At 41.8% G+C, this 17,001-nt stretch overlaps 1 protein-coding gene across 2 annotated transcripts in view; it reads left to right on the top strand.

Annotated features, from left to right (window-relative positions):
• Positions 1-110: 110 nt before the first annotated feature.
• cpamd8 (C3 and PZP like alpha-2-macroglobulin domain containing 8) overlaps positions 111-17,001 on the top strand; it is a 42,559-nt gene continuing 25,668 nt past the window's right edge. Inside the window, exons 1-21 of one of the 2 annotated variants that reach the window (XM_067597118.1) lie at positions 365-971; positions 3,305-3,456; positions 4,000-4,022; positions 4,720-4,885; positions 5,303-5,355; positions 5,941-5,958; positions 6,617-6,671; positions 6,966-7,079; positions 7,539-7,623; positions 8,123-8,231; positions 8,497-8,724; positions 8,930-9,100; positions 9,263-9,391; positions 9,587-9,785; positions 10,059-10,225; positions 11,600-11,749; positions 12,135-12,296; positions 12,402-12,544; positions 13,264-13,326; positions 14,237-14,468; positions 16,205-16,358. In XM_067597118.1, the coding sequence (XP_067453219.1) occupies positions 886-971; positions 3,305-3,456; positions 4,000-4,022; positions 4,720-4,885; positions 5,303-5,355; positions 5,941-5,958; positions 6,617-6,671; positions 6,966-7,079; positions 7,539-7,623; positions 8,123-8,231; positions 8,497-8,724; positions 8,930-9,100; positions 9,263-9,391; positions 9,587-9,785; positions 10,059-10,225; positions 11,600-11,749; positions 12,135-12,296; positions 12,402-12,544; positions 13,264-13,326; positions 14,237-14,468; positions 16,205-16,358 (2,659 nt within the window). In that variant the 5' untranslated portion in view covers positions 365-885. Of the gene's footprint in view, positions 253-364; positions 972-3,304; positions 3,457-3,999; positions 4,023-4,719; positions 4,886-5,302; positions 5,356-5,940; positions 5,959-6,616; positions 6,672-6,965; positions 7,080-7,538; positions 7,624-8,122; positions 8,232-8,496; positions 8,725-8,929; positions 9,101-9,262; positions 9,392-9,586; positions 9,786-10,058; positions 10,226-11,599; positions 11,750-12,134; positions 12,297-12,401; positions 12,545-13,263; positions 13,327-14,236; positions 14,469-16,204; positions 16,359-17,001 lie in introns of those variants that run through there. The other variant, XM_067597119.1, reaches the window with a different exon arrangement.

Below are 17,001 nucleotides of genomic sequence, written 5' to 3'. Positions count from 1 at the left end.
CTCGAGAGACCTCACTGCATCTGAGCCCGTCCACCACTAGAGGGCAGCAGAGATCCTCACAGGGCATCATCGCACTCCAACAAGTAGGAAAATCAGTGACTACATTTTAGACAATTCTGCTTTTGTTTGTGTTTGTATTGTGTTGTCTTTTTTTAGGTTGTGTTTTTCAGCGTGGCAGTCTTGTGATGCTTCCCAAAGCAAAACGAAGTACTCCTAGCCGGTATATCTTTTGAAATGTCAACTGAGTCAAAGGTATGTGAGCTGTGCAGGTAATTTATAGTGATTTAAACTGCAGGGTCCGTGCTGTTCCTCACACTGGGGTTAGTCATGCTCTCGCAGTAGAGAAGTGAGAGGAGGTATTGAAGTGAATGAAGCGCAGCCTGACGCCGATCGCCTCCTGACTCGCTGCTGTAGGAGCGGAAAAAGATCGAGCAACTTCCAAGAGATCACCAGGAACAATCGGGGAAGCGAGAGTTGCACGGATTTTACATGTCAAACATTACTTTACAGTGACATTTCTGCGCGCTGAAGTGGGAGGACGCTTACAATTTGTAATGCTGAAATATGAGAGAACGGAACCGGGGCGGGTGAAGGCACATGGGAGAGGACTGTCCGTGTACTCTGGGCTCTAAAAGGGGAAAAAAAAACCCTACGATTTGCTTGGAACTGGATTTTGCGAAGTGGGATGATTACAAAAAGTTGATCTTTGGTTTTGAACGAAACTCTGCACACCTACCACGAAAAACCAGCCTCCATGGATAGACTGAGAGGGCTGTAGACACAGACTGTTAAAATTTCATTTAACTTTTGATCAGAGTTAGAAGATCCAGCCTCCTCCAGAGGGGAGAGCCGATATCCAGGAGTATCTCGGTTACTGAGGCCAAAATGTTGCGGTTGTCTTTGACAGCCTTTAGTCTTTCATGGACTTTGTTCATCTGCAACGTGAGCAGAGGTTATGCACAAGAACGATTGTAAGTAGCTTATGTTGCATGTGTTGTCTTTGAAGTGTAGTGCAGTGCTTTATACTCACCAGATCAATTTCCGATAGCCACAGTCAGGGAATTTACAAAACATTTAATGCAGCCACACTGTTTCAAATGTGCAGGAAATATGCACTCATTACCCAGTTTATGTGACCTGTGGTCATAGCACACATAGCCTTTTCATTAAGTCATGTGCAGCAAGAAACTTGACCATTAATTCCTAATATTTACTGCATTACTCTGTCCGATTACCATAACGTGTGAAAATGAAGGGATTTATTGTCATTTCAGACAATGACATTGTATTATGATCTCAACACCTTGCCATTCATGTTTTTTTCAGACATTCACTGTTATGTTACTGGACCTGTAAGCAGGTAGCCTACATAAATTGGTATATCGAAAGGGAGCTTGCAATGCTGTTTATTGCCCATGAATTACACAGCTTCTTGAGAGGTTTCCCCGTGCTCTTTAAGATAATGACAATATTATATATACATTCTTGATTTTGGCAATAGATGCCTGTTTTATTCAGCTTATACCTCCAGACCGAGATGCAAAAGAGGTAAAATTGACTTCTTAGATTCCATCAGTCAGGCTGACAGTTGCTTGAGGGCTTAATCCTGACCTTGAGAGCTGTGTTAATAGTAAAGAGTTGTAAACATTTCTTCCAGTGTCCAGGGGGGAGGGAGGGAGGGAGAATAGAGCAGCCCAATGTAGAGCATAAACAAAAACTACTGACGAATGCAGTCTTGATTTACAAGAGAGAGCTTAAATCATTCTCAAAGTATTACAACTCATTTAAGGGTGAATTTTAGGCGAAAATCAAAAGGTTAAGAAGAAAAAAAAAAGAAAAAAACGAGGTTGAACTAAAAACCTACAAAAGAGAACACAAATCTTTCTCAGGCACTGAACAGCTCCCAGCTTGGGACAAAAGTTGGGCAAAAACAATGAGAACTTGAGTACATCAAGCCATGTGACCGAAATAAGCACGGTCTCCACCGCCTGATCCAGGCTCATCCAAGAGCTGGTTAAACTCACTGTAGATCAAACGCACAGAGTCAATTTCCTCGTATTATCTTCCTTTTCCCCAAGCCTTATTTTCCAGGGGATTTTCTCATGACTTTCTCTCTCAGGAACTGCACTTGCCTCTGGCTGTAATGCTGTAGTGCTGTAATGCCAACCACCTGATCCTTCTCTCAGGCATGCAATTGGGATATGTGCTGGGGGCTTTGCTCACTCCTAATTTGTGTGATCTTCAGTTAAGGGAGTGAGAAGGCCTATTTGCCTTAAGAATTAAAGCTGGAATGGCTGGATCTGGACTAAAATGGTCAAACAAGAACATATTTTGCCCCACAAGTATCTTATTAGCTGCCACATGTGGGTGGTTTAACTGATTTGTGGACTGGGATTGGGTCAAACACAATACATCTTTTGGTAGACACACATACACAGTGTTAGGGTTGCATTTTGCCAGGTGACCCCAGTGGGAGACTCACCCCTAACAGACCACACTCTACCACTTTTAGCTAACAAGAGCACCTCTTATTCTCCCTTTGTTACCTGAGAAAGATAGCTTTCTGCGCGAGATGTCATCTATTCTTTCATCCAAATAAAACTTGAATCGGTCTTTTTTTTTTTTTTTTTTTCCTAGACCGTTCATAAGCATCAAAGAATGACCTTTGCTCCGTGACCTCAGTGACAGGCTCCTTCCCTCAATTAAATGTCAGAGTGACTGTGTGGAATCTCAGTCGTTATTTTTCAAAAACAGACGCCAGGGTTCTGTCAGAGGTGCCAGACCACCCAAAGAAAAACACTAGCAGCAGAAAGCTGATTGGCCGACAGGTACCGTGTCCCTGGTAATCGCGCAATTAAACCTGATCTCGCTGCACAAATCCATGTGGAATGTCGCTGTTTGTGCGCATGTTTTGTCATTTATACGTGCATGTGTGTGTTCGTATGGGTCAGGGAGGAAGTGAGAAACAGAGAAATGTGAGTTTACACTTAAGTTACCTGTATGATTTGTTGCAAAGCATATTGCCACAATGAATTAAAGTCAGAAATAGGAAGCGATATTAGTCGTAGGATGCAACCTAAAACTGAACAATACATGTGTGCTCATTTGCAGCTTATATTTATTCCTTTCCTCTTCTGTCACTCTTCCTTGTCTGACCTCTGACCTCTTCTTTTATCCCCTCTGTCTTCTTTTTGTTCTGTGTCTTCTTTCCCCTCCACATCCCTCCATCCCCATTACTCTTCCTCCTCTCTTTCTGTCTCTCTCCATCCCCCTTTCTCCGCATCATCTCCTGCTCTCCTCTCAGGGGTTATTTGGTCGCTGCGCCCTCCGTCTTTCGAGCAGGAGTAGAGGAGAGCGTGAGTGTTACCATCTTCAACGCAAAAGCAGAAACACGCGTCCAGGTGCAGCTGTCGGTGAAGGGACAGGCAGTCGCCCACAGCCATGGCTCAGTGCTCGGTGAGAACACATTCTGAAGCTAAGGTTACACTGGCACAATGCGCACTACTTTTGCTGAGAAAACTTGCACTAACAGGTCGCACCATGAGATACCCCCTTTGTGTGATTCATTCAAAGGATGTTCAGATCACACAGGAAGGCAGGCAGGCAGGCATGCAGGCACGCTCACAGACAGAACACACACAGCGTGAGCCTGGTTGACCTCTGCCCTGACTGTGTGCTCCTGACCAGCTATGGTTTTCATAGACATTATCTTTGATTGGAGGCATCAGTTCAGCCCATCCCACCAGCCACACAGTGTATACAGTGTGTGATTTGTTTGACAGCACCATTAATAGATGGTGCTAGCTCTGCCTCAGAGTGGCATGGAGACCGGTTGCAGCTGGATTTCCTGCTAACCCAGGGTGAAAACCTCCAGGCGAACGTAGTCACAGTCTACTAGCACTCATATCTACTGCATATTCATAGTATTTTTACAGGTGATACAGATTTGTTTGAGCTGAGATAACACACACAATAAATATCTCATTGTTTCTATTTTAGACAAAGGCACCATCAAACTGAAGGTGAGTCTGACGGCACGTGTTTGCATTTGTTTCCTCAGCAGTGTCCCACATGCATGCTGCTTTCCAGAGATGTTTAAAATGCATGGCGCTGTTTAGCGGTGACAGCTGCACAGTAGTGAGAGCCCCCTTGTCCGTTTGTGCACATTCCTCAGGCAACATGCAAATCAACACTAACATTATTTGTAATGCAACATCTGTCTCTGCTCATTCATTGGGAATAAGGTAACAGCCCCGATATAATATGCAACAGCTGTTGACGTGCATGTATGGTCCGCCGCCCCCGAAGGCTGGAATAGATCAATCTAGTATGCACGACTCGATTCTTCCCCTCTGTCTCTCTCTCTCTCTCTCTCTCTCTCTCTCTCTCTCTCCCCCGCTTGCTCTCCCCTCTCTGTAACCTCCACCCTCATTCTCGTGAAATACAGTCATGTGTAGTGTGCTGTGTTATAGCTTGGCATCCCGCTCTGGTGTTTAAATGTAGTTCTTTTGTTATGCCGTAGCTTTTGTTCCCTAAAAACGATTTGAAATGTGGAATCTAGGGGAGTAATTTCTGATTGTGTGTCACAACAGCAGTCTAGAGTTAACAGTTCAATCCTTCCCCCATTGACCTAATTTACTTAGAGCCCTGATCCTTCTTGTGTTTGTGTGCGTTTATGTGTGTGTGTGTGTGTGTGTGTGTGTGTATGTATGCCACCAGGTTCCCTCTGGGCTGAGAGGCCAGGCTCATCTGAAGGTGTGGGGGAACCGTCACCTCACAGAGGGAGGCTACATCTTCCACAACTACACCACCGTCACCGTGGAGAGCAAGGGCACAGCTGTCTTCATCCAGACTGACAAGCCCGTCTACAAACCCAAACATAAAGGTTCCCTCATAGTGCACCTGGTAGTTAATCAGATAATCACTGCACAGAAATGCAGAGAATTGAGGCTTATTTTAAGGGTTTTATAGTTAGAGTAGTATGGAAATATGTTAAAAGATGCTGTCATTTTGATGCTGGCTTTGAACTGAAGGACCAAGATAGAAATAAGTAATGTGATTATGTGATATTGATTAGTTATATGCTGCATATTGAGTGGGATATAGCATTTTAATCCATCAAATTAATTCAGACAGGTAAATAAATCAGTTGATCAAACCATATTTGGTCCCTGATGTGGCAGAGATTTTTTTTTATTGTAACAGAACCACTAGATATTGCTCAAATGGATGAAGGTTTTCATGTTGAAAGGATATAAACCTGATGCATTTTACAACATTGTGTTTCCTTTTCTGTCTTCAGTGCTCATCAATGTCTACACAGTCACACCCGACCTGAGGCCAGTTAATGACAAGGTAATGTGAATTTTGATGTGAATTCCTTCAACACATGCACCTAAAATAATGCAAACATTACACAATAACACTGGCAGAGTTAGATTTTTCGGGGAAATAGGAAATTTGTAATGCTGCCTTTATCTCAGTATTGCAAAAAGTGCAAATTCTAATTTCCTCAGCGCTGATAAATGTCCACAAATGTTTCTATTTCTTTTACTTCATCAATATAACAACATGCATATCATTTAATACGAACATACTTTTGCATCCCTAATTGGTTGGAGTTAAGAGGAGAAACCTAGTCTGCCCGAGTGCAGAGAAATGTACAGTTACCTGTTTACAGAAGCCGAGCAAGAGTCATTTCTCTTGGAATGTTAGCAATGGCTCCAAATATACTGTGCAACTGTGCAGACAGGCGGTTTATTGATGTTTGCAGCTATAAAGATCTGCTGCTAGTAAAGGGCAGTACTCACTTTCACAGATGGATGATTGTTGGATAAGGATGGAGTGGGGTGAAACGCTGGGAAGAGGCACAGGATCCTCTGTAGTTACAGTTTTTACATCTTGTACTTCATCTTTCTCTTTTTTTCAATTATTTTGCAGATTGAAGCGTATGTTTTGGTGAGTGGAGCCTGGTGGGACCACCCAGGGTTGGCAGAGCCACATCCGGGAGGGGACAGTGGCAATTTTAGTTCCCAGCCTGGTTGGAGATTACAGAGCTGAAGTCAGGGAAGCTCACCTAGATAACAGGGTGCTCTGTGGAACAGTGCAGGGATAAACAACATGAAAGGAGCTTCTTCTCTTCTCTTCTCTTCTCTTCTCTTCTCTTCTCTTCTCTTCTCTTCTCTTCTCTTCTCTTCTCTCTTCTCCTTCTTCTCTTCCCCCCATCCACCCACCCACACACAGTGTATCTCCCTTTCCCATAACTTGCTGACCTTGCTCCTTTACTGTCTCTCTCCCCAGATCCTGAGACGTTTGTAGGGCAAATAACATGCTTCATAAGCAGCTCTGGGAAGCCCATGCATGACTTATAGCTAATGACAAGTGCATAGATGTTTCTTTTACTGCTCTCTTACCTGCAGCCAATGTATCACCTGAGGAAAAGTTGTAAAAGTATTTTGACAGTGGTCTGAGACATGAGCCAGGTCTCTGGGTCAAGTTCAGTTCAAGGACTGTTAAACTCAACCCAACAATTACAATATATAACATAAACATTATCTCCTGACAATAAGCAATTTAGTGATTTAACAATTTCTGATGTCTTGATTTTATCTTTCAGGATCCAAGAGGATCCAGGATGGTCCAGTGGAAGAGTCTAAAATCTATCTGCTGTGGTGAGCCATATTCTCTACAGCATAGAAGCCTGTGAATGTGCATTTCATTGCAGTGTGTCTCTAGATAATAGTTTTTACTGAAGTGGAAGGTTTTCCTCCATTTTTGACGTATGATTCAAAGAATGCTCGTTTAATTCACTATTGAACATTTTTAGAGGTTGCAAAATAGGTGGTACACTTAACAGAAGTCAGTGCTGCACTGTAATTGTCATATCAGGCGTCTATATGGTTAATAACTGTCAAGTACACAGGCATTGAATGTGTTAACCAGATTTCTCTCTCTCTCTCTTACAGGGGTTGTAAACATGAGTTTCCCTCTGTCTGACCAGCCTGTGTTTGGAGAGTGGTTTATCTTTGTGGAGGTGCAGGGCCACACCTATAACAAGTCGTTTGAAGTGCAGAAATACGGTGAGGACCTGCACATACAAGAGATTTTCTTTGCACAATGGTTAACGGCATTGTTTATTAAGACTATACTACTACTTTTCTTACTCTGTTTTACATTTTAGGCCCTTAAAATTGTCCTGTAGTTCTTCCAGGTGTTTTTTTATTGCTTGAAGTGATATTTCATTGTGCCATGTTTAGTGTTTATGTTCTTGTATGTTTACTTTGTAGAGCAAACTTTGATAGACTCCATGTAATGTTTCAGAAATAAATTTCACTTCTATTCTAAAAGTCATTTTCAGAGACAAGCAGAGGAGCTAGACAGTAGTCTCTTGTATTATCTTTTAGAAGATACTCTTTAGTATAATATTTTATGCATGTATTTTATGCAAGGAGCATACAAGGTAATGCAGGAGAGCAAACAACCTGCACCAAAGAAGTAGAATTTGTAACTGAAGTAATATTCTGTGGCCTTCCTCACAGTGATGCCCAAATTTGAGTTGGTTATTGATCCACCACGCTACATCCGTGACCTAAACTCATGCGAGCAGGCCACCGTCAGGGCCAGGTAAGTCATGTCAAATTCAGCATTGTAACATAATAGAACAGAAAACCCCTTTGGCAAGGAGTATTTTGGCTCACTATCTTTCAAAATGTAGTACATTCACAGGGAAGCTCTGTTTTATTACAGTCATCATGATTTGTAATTGTTTCTTGATGCTCTGACTTTGGTTGCCATGTAAATGTAGAGCTCTATATTTACACGGAGAATGTAGGAATCTAATAGGTGTTATCTACTATGTATTTTCCATGGCAATCTCTCACACATTTTCAGCACTGAGTTTATTAAAGATACAATGTTTCAGTCATGGACCTTCGTCAGGCATCCAATCCAAGTGGTTCATGACTGAGATTTTTTATAAACTCAGTGCTGACGGGATGCAGAAATTCAACCTTTTCTTTCACACAATTTCCCACACATCTCTTTATCAGTTTGCATTATATGACACTTAGTTTTACTTCCCATGTTAATCTCTGATTAACTATTAACTATCTATGTTGGACAGGTACACCTTTGGGAAACCAGTGACAGGGAAGTTGACAGTGAATATGACAGTGAACGGAGTGGGCTACTACCGTCATGAGATGGGTCATCCTGTGATTAAAACCATGGAGGTCAGTATATTTGCTTATATTTTATTGTTTGTTAATGCTCCTGTTTATGAACTAAGTAGAGATTTGAAAGCTGGTATTGAAACAAGATTGTTTATTGATTGTGTCTGAATTGTTTGTTGGGACTGAAATTATTTTGCCAGGCCCCAAATTACAATTATTATCATACATACATTATAAATAACTAGTATTATGAGTGATCCCAACTCTGCATTAGAATTATGTTCTACGTGTTCACGATACCAGATCATTCCTCTGCTGTTCTCAGATCAAAGGCTCTGCAAACTTCAGCCTGTGTGTTAAGGACATGATGCCCGTGGACGTGGCTGATCACTTCAGGGGCACAGTGAACATTTGGGCGTCAGTGACCAGCATAGATGGAAGCAGGCAAACCACATTTGACGATTCAACACCCGTCCATAAACAGCTCATTGACATAAAGTACTCCAAGGACACACGCAAACAGTTCAAGCCTGGTCTGCCTTACAAAGGGAAGGTAAGACAGCAAAAAGTTTCTTTTGACATCGTAGAGAAAGGAATACTATTACATATTAAAGAGAACATAACCAGCTTTAATGTTAATGAACTGGTTGCTAAATATGTCGTAAATTAGGCCATTATTGATTAACATAAACATTATTGACCCTCCCTGTTGTTCTATTTGTCTTTACCCCACCTCTCTTTGTTAACACTCTCCTTAGATTGAAGTGACCTACCCTGATGGGAGCCTAGCTGATGGGGTGAGGGTGCGCGTTAAGGCAGAGTTGACCCCCAAGGACAATGTCTACACCAGTGAACTGATTTCCAAGGATGGCCAGGCTACCTTTGAGATCCCCTCCATCCCAACTGCTGCCCAGTATGTCTGGCTAGAGGTCAGTGCCTGTACTGCCAGTAGTTCCTAGTGTTATGTGACATAAGCAGGGAGAAAAATATCAAACTTGATGTGATAGGTAAGGGATTTGAATCATGTGTTTGAGTTTGGATTTTAAGTAAATCTTACGAAGACTTGGAATGTTTTGTTTTGCCTGGCATAGACCAAGGTCACATCCATTGAAGGAAAGACAGTAAGAGACCAGTACCTGCCCAGCTACCTGTCTATCAGTAGCTGGTACTCTCCCAGCAGGTGTCACATCCAGATCCAGAGCCCCAGCGCCCCACTCAAGGTTTGTGCCGCCTTCTTATCAGGCTTAATTTCTTGGGAAAGCACTCTGGAGTCGCTGATGTTTTGTTTAGCTGTTTTGTTGCCTCAGGTTCAAATCCAATTTTGAACCATGTAAAAAAAAGTTTTACATCACAGTGCTACAGTATCATTGTTAATAGGATCATGACAGTGTATTTATATATTTCTGTGTGCATAGGTTGGCCAAGAGGCGGAAGTGGCCCTCAAATCCACCTGTCCTTGTAACTTCACATTGCACTATGAGGTGGCATCCAGGGGAAACATCATGCTCTCAGGCCAACAGCCAGCCAACCTGACGGCCTCACACCGAGGAAAAAGGGCCACAGTCACCTTTGACAAGAATGTTCATACCACCCACCTGCCTCCCTCTGCCTCTGGTAAGTACATGGATCAATTTCCTGTCATAACAGTTCCAACGACATCTTTATCCGGTGGATTTTAATAGGATAACAATGTTAAGAAAACAAATCCTTGGATAAACATATTCTTTGGTTCTTCTAAGGTGCCTGTTAATGTGTTTTTGCTCTCAGCACCATGTGCTAGAGTTTAAAATATTTGAACATCATGTTTTAAGAGGTTTTCCGTAGTTAAATCTTCATGGAGATAATGTCACCTCCCTTTGCCCTCACGTCATGCTCCATGTGTTGCAGGCTCCTCCCCCCAGGCCGAGATGGACAGCTGTGTGTCTTATCTACGTTTCCCTGTTAGCCACAGCATGGCACCCCTCAGCCGTCTGCTCGTCTACTATGTGAGGGAGAACGGCGAGGGCGTCACCGACAGTCTGCAAATCCCTATCCAGCCCGACTTTGAGAACCAGGTTTGCATTATCTTGAAACATGAGGAAAGCTTCACTGCTTCCTGCTGCCCACTGGTTTACTTCACACAGAAGAGCTTGGTAATGACATATGATATACAAATCAAAGTTATTCAAAATGCTTTTACACTACAGTGGAAAAAGAACGCTTAATTTATCCAGAGAAAGATTTTTTTTATCACACATTTAGATATTAAACTGATCATATCTGGGGCTAAGTTCATTGCTCAAGAAGGGATGTTGTTGGATATATATTAGTGAAGTGTGTCATCATAAAAATAACTGCATTATGTAATATTTATTAAAAACTTTGAGAAAAGTGTGCACTTTGTGTATACCTTTTGGAGCTGAGCCCATGCACCAGCTCTGTCCACAGTGTAATGCCTGTAAACAAACAGCTGTGTTGGCCTGGGAGAGCTCCCCAGTTCCTGCCTGCATTAGGTGGAGTTAACTCCCTGAAGTATTTACAGCTCCCTGGTATGCCATTACAACACTCTGCCTGTGTGTGTTTGTGTGTGTGTGTGTGTGTGTTTGTATGTCAGAGGAGGGGGTTGTGAGGGCATGATGAGACAGAGGCCATGCGGGCCGCAGGCAGATGAGTGGGGTCGTGACAGGAGAGGATGACAGGTTACGGAGTGGTGAAAGGAGGGCAGCGGAACCGATTAACAGGGCTAATTTGTGACTGCGCACTGCTGAAAAATAGTTTTGTTGTGTGAAAGTTTACAGCCAACTCTCACCATCCCTTCTCTTTCAAAGGCTGTAGTTTTCCACTCTCTGTCCTGATGTTTCCCACCGCATCTTACTACTTAACCACATAAGATTGTCATTTTATTAGTCAAATTGCCACAGAGGAACCATCAGGCAACACAGCCAACTAGCGCTGAAACAATCAGTAAATTAATTGATCATTAGATTAACCGAAAATGAATCAATTAAGAATTATTGTTAATGTCATTTATCATGAAAAAACACGCTTGCTGTTTCCAGCTTGTCGAATGTTTTACAAGGATTTGTAGCTTTTCTCTTTTTCATATCATTGTCTTGTAAGGGATTTGGACTGTTGGTAAGAATCAACAAAACAAGCACAACATCTTGTCTTGTTACTTTTGTCTTTAGGAGATTGTGTTGGGCATGTTTCACCATTTTCTGACATGTTATAGCCAACGAGTAATTGATGAGTCCAAAAACTATTTGACAAATTGAAAACCAATATAATTGTCAGTAAGAGAGTTAGTGACAATTGTTAAGTTTTAATGTACAATATTGTGATCTAGAGAATTGGTTGTATAAATTCATGCAGGTTTTTAGAAATGTGATTTTTTTTGGTATGCATATCAAATATTGCATTGTGTGTATCTCATGTTGTTTGGATTGCAGGTGTCTGTTTCTCTGTCAACTAATGAGTCCATGCCAGGAGACCCAGTGACCCTGCACGTCCGAGGAGAGAAGGGTTCCTGTGTTTGTGTGGCCACTGTGGATAAGAGTCTTTACCTGTTAAAGCCTGATTTCCAGCTTAGTCCAGACAAGGTTGGTCCTCAGTTTATAGTGGTATAAATGTGACATGTTACAGTAATCTTTTATCGATCCTAATTATTGTTTTTCTTCAAAGACGTAAAAAGAAACTCTGGCATTCAAGTGATATAGTTTCATTTGTGTAGTGGAAAATCCAACTTCCTATATCTGTCTCATTGCTTATATTACTTGACATAATTCTTATCCGCTTAATCTAAAAAGGAATGAATGTATGTTTTTTGTAATTTTGAATACAGATGTTAGATCAGTGAATCTAAGGGCAAGTATCACATCATTTTACAAACAGAGCGTTTTTTTCTAGCTTTGTATGTAACATGGAGCTGCATTTGTGTGTGTAACCATGTTTGCATGCTTATATGAATGTTCTTCCTTGGCGCAGGTGTTTAAAGAGCTGGCAGACTTTGATGTATCAGACGCCTTTGGTATTCCTAAAGATGACGGACACTTCTGGTGGCCAGGGCTGTCATCAAAGAGACGCAGACGGTCCTCTGTGTTTCCATGGCACTGGGACATCACCAAGGACGCACGCTTCGCTTTCACAGTGAGAACGCACACTCGGTTAACGAGCCTGCAATGATGGCGCAGGACCAAAAAAATAATGATCTTGGTGTGTGTATGTTTTTATTTCTCTGTATGTTTAACACAGGAAACAGGGCTGGTTGTGATGACAGATATGGTGAGTTTAAACCACCGGCAGAGTGGAGGGATGTACACAGACGAGGCCGTCCCTGCCTTTCAGCCACACACTTCCACCTTAGTGGCTGCCATGCACTCTCGCTCTACAACCAGGTACACGACCCGCCATAGAAATGTTGGAGGCAGCCTCTGATATCAATTAACCACTCTGAGATGCCCACAAATGAGACTATTGTCCTGTTTTTACTGTGATGTGGCTCATAGAAAAGTAAAAATAGAAAATTTATCATTTTAAGTTACTAAAACAAGTCACTATATATAATTTTCAACCCATTGCCTTTCTGTGTGACAATGGGCTCCCTAACCATTAAGGCACTCTATATTTTAATTTATTACTTATTCCACTCTCCTTAATGCAGTACTGGCAGAAAACAAGTCACTGATGAAAATTTACTGTGGTCTCTGACTGGACCACACAGTTATATGAGCATGTACTTTTCTGAAAACAATGAATTTAAAAGCAAAGCCAGAGCAGAGAGCAATAACTACTTCAAAATCCCCCAAAATATATTCTAGTAGTACACATTTCAGTATTTGTAATGTTTGGGTTAAATGAGGTCTCCAAAAGGAGAGAGAAACAAGCAGAGAAAAACATGACAGAAGAAAATAGTTTTGTTGGTTCGTCCATATTGTAGGCCTACATTCCTTAATGCCACAAATACCACTCATTCTAGTGATGAACATTAAACACATGATGTGACTTTAGAGAATGTCGGCGTGGGATTCAGAATAATACATTTTCCAATTATGGTGTTGTTTTATTGTGAGCAGCTGAAGTCTTTTATTGATGTCAGCTTGTGTTTTGGTTGCAGAGCAGAGAAGCGTAGGCGTACATTTTTCCCAGAGACTTGGGTGTGGCACTGCCTCAATGTCAGGTATTTAAATCTTATCTTCATAAATATTGTGTGAGTGTGTATATTTAATGCCTGGGAGAGAAGAGAGAGGAGAGAAGCAAACATGAAGAAACCTGGAGGAATGAAAGAGACAGAAAGAAAGAATGTAGGAAAAGGAGAAAAGAAGGTATGAAGAGAATCATATAGGTATGTAGAAGAAGAAGAAAGGTGAGAGGGAAAAGTGCAAGGGAAGATTGAAAGTGGGGTTAAGAAAAGAGTTTTAGAAAAGAAGGAGTGAAGATAAGAGATAGAAGGAGAGAGAAGAGGGGAAAGGTGCGACTCGGACCTGTATGCAAGAAGACTACAGCAGCATTTCCCCCCTCAGGGTGTGAATGTGCCTCATTTAAATTGGCCGATCTTGGAACGGACTGTCACTTTCTCAACAGCTCCTTCTATTCATTTTCAGCCAATATAAATGAACTGCCCATAGATTTCCATATGCTTGATTCCTTTGGAAGGGACTTCAGCTTTGCCTAATTTCCTGTGAAGTCCAAAGCTCTGATTTCCCTTAAAGTCTATTAAAGTGGATTTTGGGCAACTTTGATCAAAAGGAAGGGCGTACATGCAGTTTTTCAAGTTTATTATGCCCTGTGACAGTTTGCCAAGACCAACATTGAATATGTGTTGCCAATAATGATCTCAGACCATTTCATTCAAAGAAACAGATTGGGTCAACACCTGACTGTCCCTCACACCTATCCAGTTTAGAGTTGGTGCAGCTGTTGATGTTGACACAGGTGTGACTAACATAAAAGTAATCTACAGTGTTTCATCAAGCCTGTCCTTGTAGTCTGTGACTTTTTTATTGCTTGTGTTAAGTCTAAAATCTTTTTACTTCACTGTCCAGCAAAATTTGCCACTCAAGTTGTATCTCAATGTGTGTCACTGACAGCGCTGAAACCGGGGAAGCTGAGCTGCGACTGGACGTGCCCGATTCGATCACCACGTGGGTAGCAGAAGCCGTTGGCCTGTCTGAAGAGAAGGGGCTGGGCTTAGCAAAGAGAGCGGAGCTTCGCACCTTCAAGCCCTTCTTTGTTGACTTTACGTTACCCTACAGCTTAATCAGAGGGGAGCAAACCAAAGTCCCCCTTACTGTCTACAACTACCTGCCAACCTGTTCTGAGGTAAGATGATGAATGACAGCACAGATGGACAGGAAGCAAACAAGTTACTTTTCTACAGTGCAGTAAATGTGCATTAACAAACAAACTTTACATAAGTCAATTGAGTCATATTTCAATTCAGTTATATATATATATATATATATATATATATATATGTTCACTGAAGATGGTAAGGGTAGCATTCATTTGCAGGTATGCAACCCTGGCATAAGGGCCATGTGTATTTCACACTACTGTTGACCCTTTTCCAAAGCAAACTACACATTCTCAGATAGATTACAATCCATTTATTTCAAAATGGAATGAAAATCAGTACTAAAAATGCCAAAAGGAGGTAATCCATCATAATAAGCATCTTGTTATTAATTGCCACATGATAAGATGCATAGCTGAGTAAGAAACTGTAAGAAATCAAAATCACTGTCATTATCAACTCCACAGCATAGAGAATGGTTTGATGTTGACCTGGTCACAATCATTATTCTTTTCATGAGGTCCATGTTTGCTTTTTTCCCCAGTTTGGTTTTCATACAAGATGGTTTGTCATATGAAGCTGTATATGAACTCTTACATGTCACTACTGTCTACATACCATCAAGGAGTCCATGAACACATCACTAAGTAGAGTCTTCAAAAGGTCTTTGCACAACTGCATTATCACGTGGATATAACTTTGACATATGCGACTGTGTAGCTCAGTTGTGTTGCTGCCAGCTCCACTGTTTATATTCTTCTTGCAGTATCAGTAAACCTGGTTGGTTGAGGCACTTGTAATGTGCAGGTAACATCTGGCGGGATATCGTCAAACTTAGTGTGTGTTATGATATTACTCATGCATTTAGACTGGAAATCAGGAAGAGCACTTTTAAGTTTAAGTTTATTTATTTGTAAAGTCCTTTTCATACTGTAACTCAAGGTGCTGTGCACATAAGAAAAATAGAAAAACATTAAAATACATTGAAAATAAGAGAACAATACATTAAAACATATTAAAATAAGAGATTAAAGTGCACTTGCATGTAGTATTCCAAAATAGGTTTGATGCCAAAACATTGTGACAGACAAGACAAGCCTTGTTTTGGGATAATTGTAGGTAGGTATAGGCCCAGGGGTACTGAGGGATGGGACATGGTGGCCAAAGGAAGCACAGGTTTGTAATGTGAAGATATGTGATTAGCCCAGAAGTATGTTTCTAGCGCTCACTTTGAAGAGCCCTCTAAACTCCATCTTGGCCTTAAATGGGTCCATCCTGCGCTCCACAGAGATGACATCATGATGTTTGCAGATGAGCCTGTTAAATGGCTTGTGCGTGCGCTGCCCTGATGTCATGTTAGGTGAATATGCAAACCAGTGTAGCCCTTCCTTTGATGTCCACCCCAGCAACATGTGATTCCTATATTTTCTGCTCAGTTATTTACGACTTGTGGCGTGTGGATGAATAACAGTTAAAAGATCCCACAGCATTACTGAGCCCTCTGCGAAAATTGGACGATGAGTGGAACTTAATCCTTCAGGGACCCTGAGAAGCATGAGTCAGTCAGCATGAAAAATTCACAATGTGATTTAAAAATTCTCCCTCGCTTGTAGAGCATTGAGGAGAACACGCTATATGAGGGAGGGGCGTGGTTGGCAGAAATTATGTCATTGGAGCCTGTCAAAAGAGATCAATTGCCTCTGGTTTCTCTCCTCTCCTCTCCTCTCCTCTCTCCTCCTCTCTCCTCCTCTCTCCTTTACAGGTTCATGTGAAAGTCTCAGTTCCAAAGGGCATCAAGTTTGTTGGCCATCCTGGAAAGCACCACCTTACAAGGAAGAAGTGTGTTGCTCCTGGAGAGGCTACACCCACATCCATTGTTTTGTCTTTCACTGAACTGGGGCCTGCAAACATTACAGGTACTCATAGAGCACAACCAAATAAATAACCTCCTTATTTCTTGATTCCTTTATTAACACTTGCAATTTTATTGTTTAGAATACTATATCAACTGGGTGACAGCAAAATTTTATTCTTCCTAAATGATTGTTCAATTAGGAAATAAAGCAACTTTGTATCTGTGCAACGCCATGATGATAAATTATTGTATGAATTCAGGATGAACTATTTTATGTCCCACAGTTTTCATCACATGTCCAGAAAGAAGAATGAGTCATGTTTTGATGCTCATATAAACGATGCAGATTACATTTTTCTGGATCATGGAAATAGCATCATTTGAATTCTTAAGTGGCGTGGCACTTCAAAACAATAACAGCCTTTCACAAGGACACCCAGCCTCCTCAGTGTGATGCCTTACAGAAAGCCAAGCCTTTGACTTAAGAGAGAGCTCTGCTGGCCAAGGAGCTGAGCTGTGTGTGATCTGGTCACCCACCCAGAGTTACAAACAGTCCCCTCCAGAGCGCATGTGAGAACAAAGCTGGCCAGCAGTGGGGGAGCAACCAGAGCTGTGCTGTGACACTCAGTGGCATGTTGATGAGTTTGCAGGTCACTGGCGGTCAATGGGCCCCCCATGGCCCCACTCCTAGTCCCCTGGCCCCT

Source organism: Thunnus thynnus, chromosome 8 (genome assembly GCF_963924715.1).
Source record: "Thunnus thynnus chromosome 8, fThuThy2.1, whole genome shotgun sequence".
NCBI lineage: Eukaryota > Metazoa > Chordata > Actinopteri > Scombriformes > Scombridae > Thunnus > Thunnus thynnus.
Note: the sequence above shows the minus strand (reverse complement) of the source record. Positions and strands in the feature narration are given on the sequence as shown.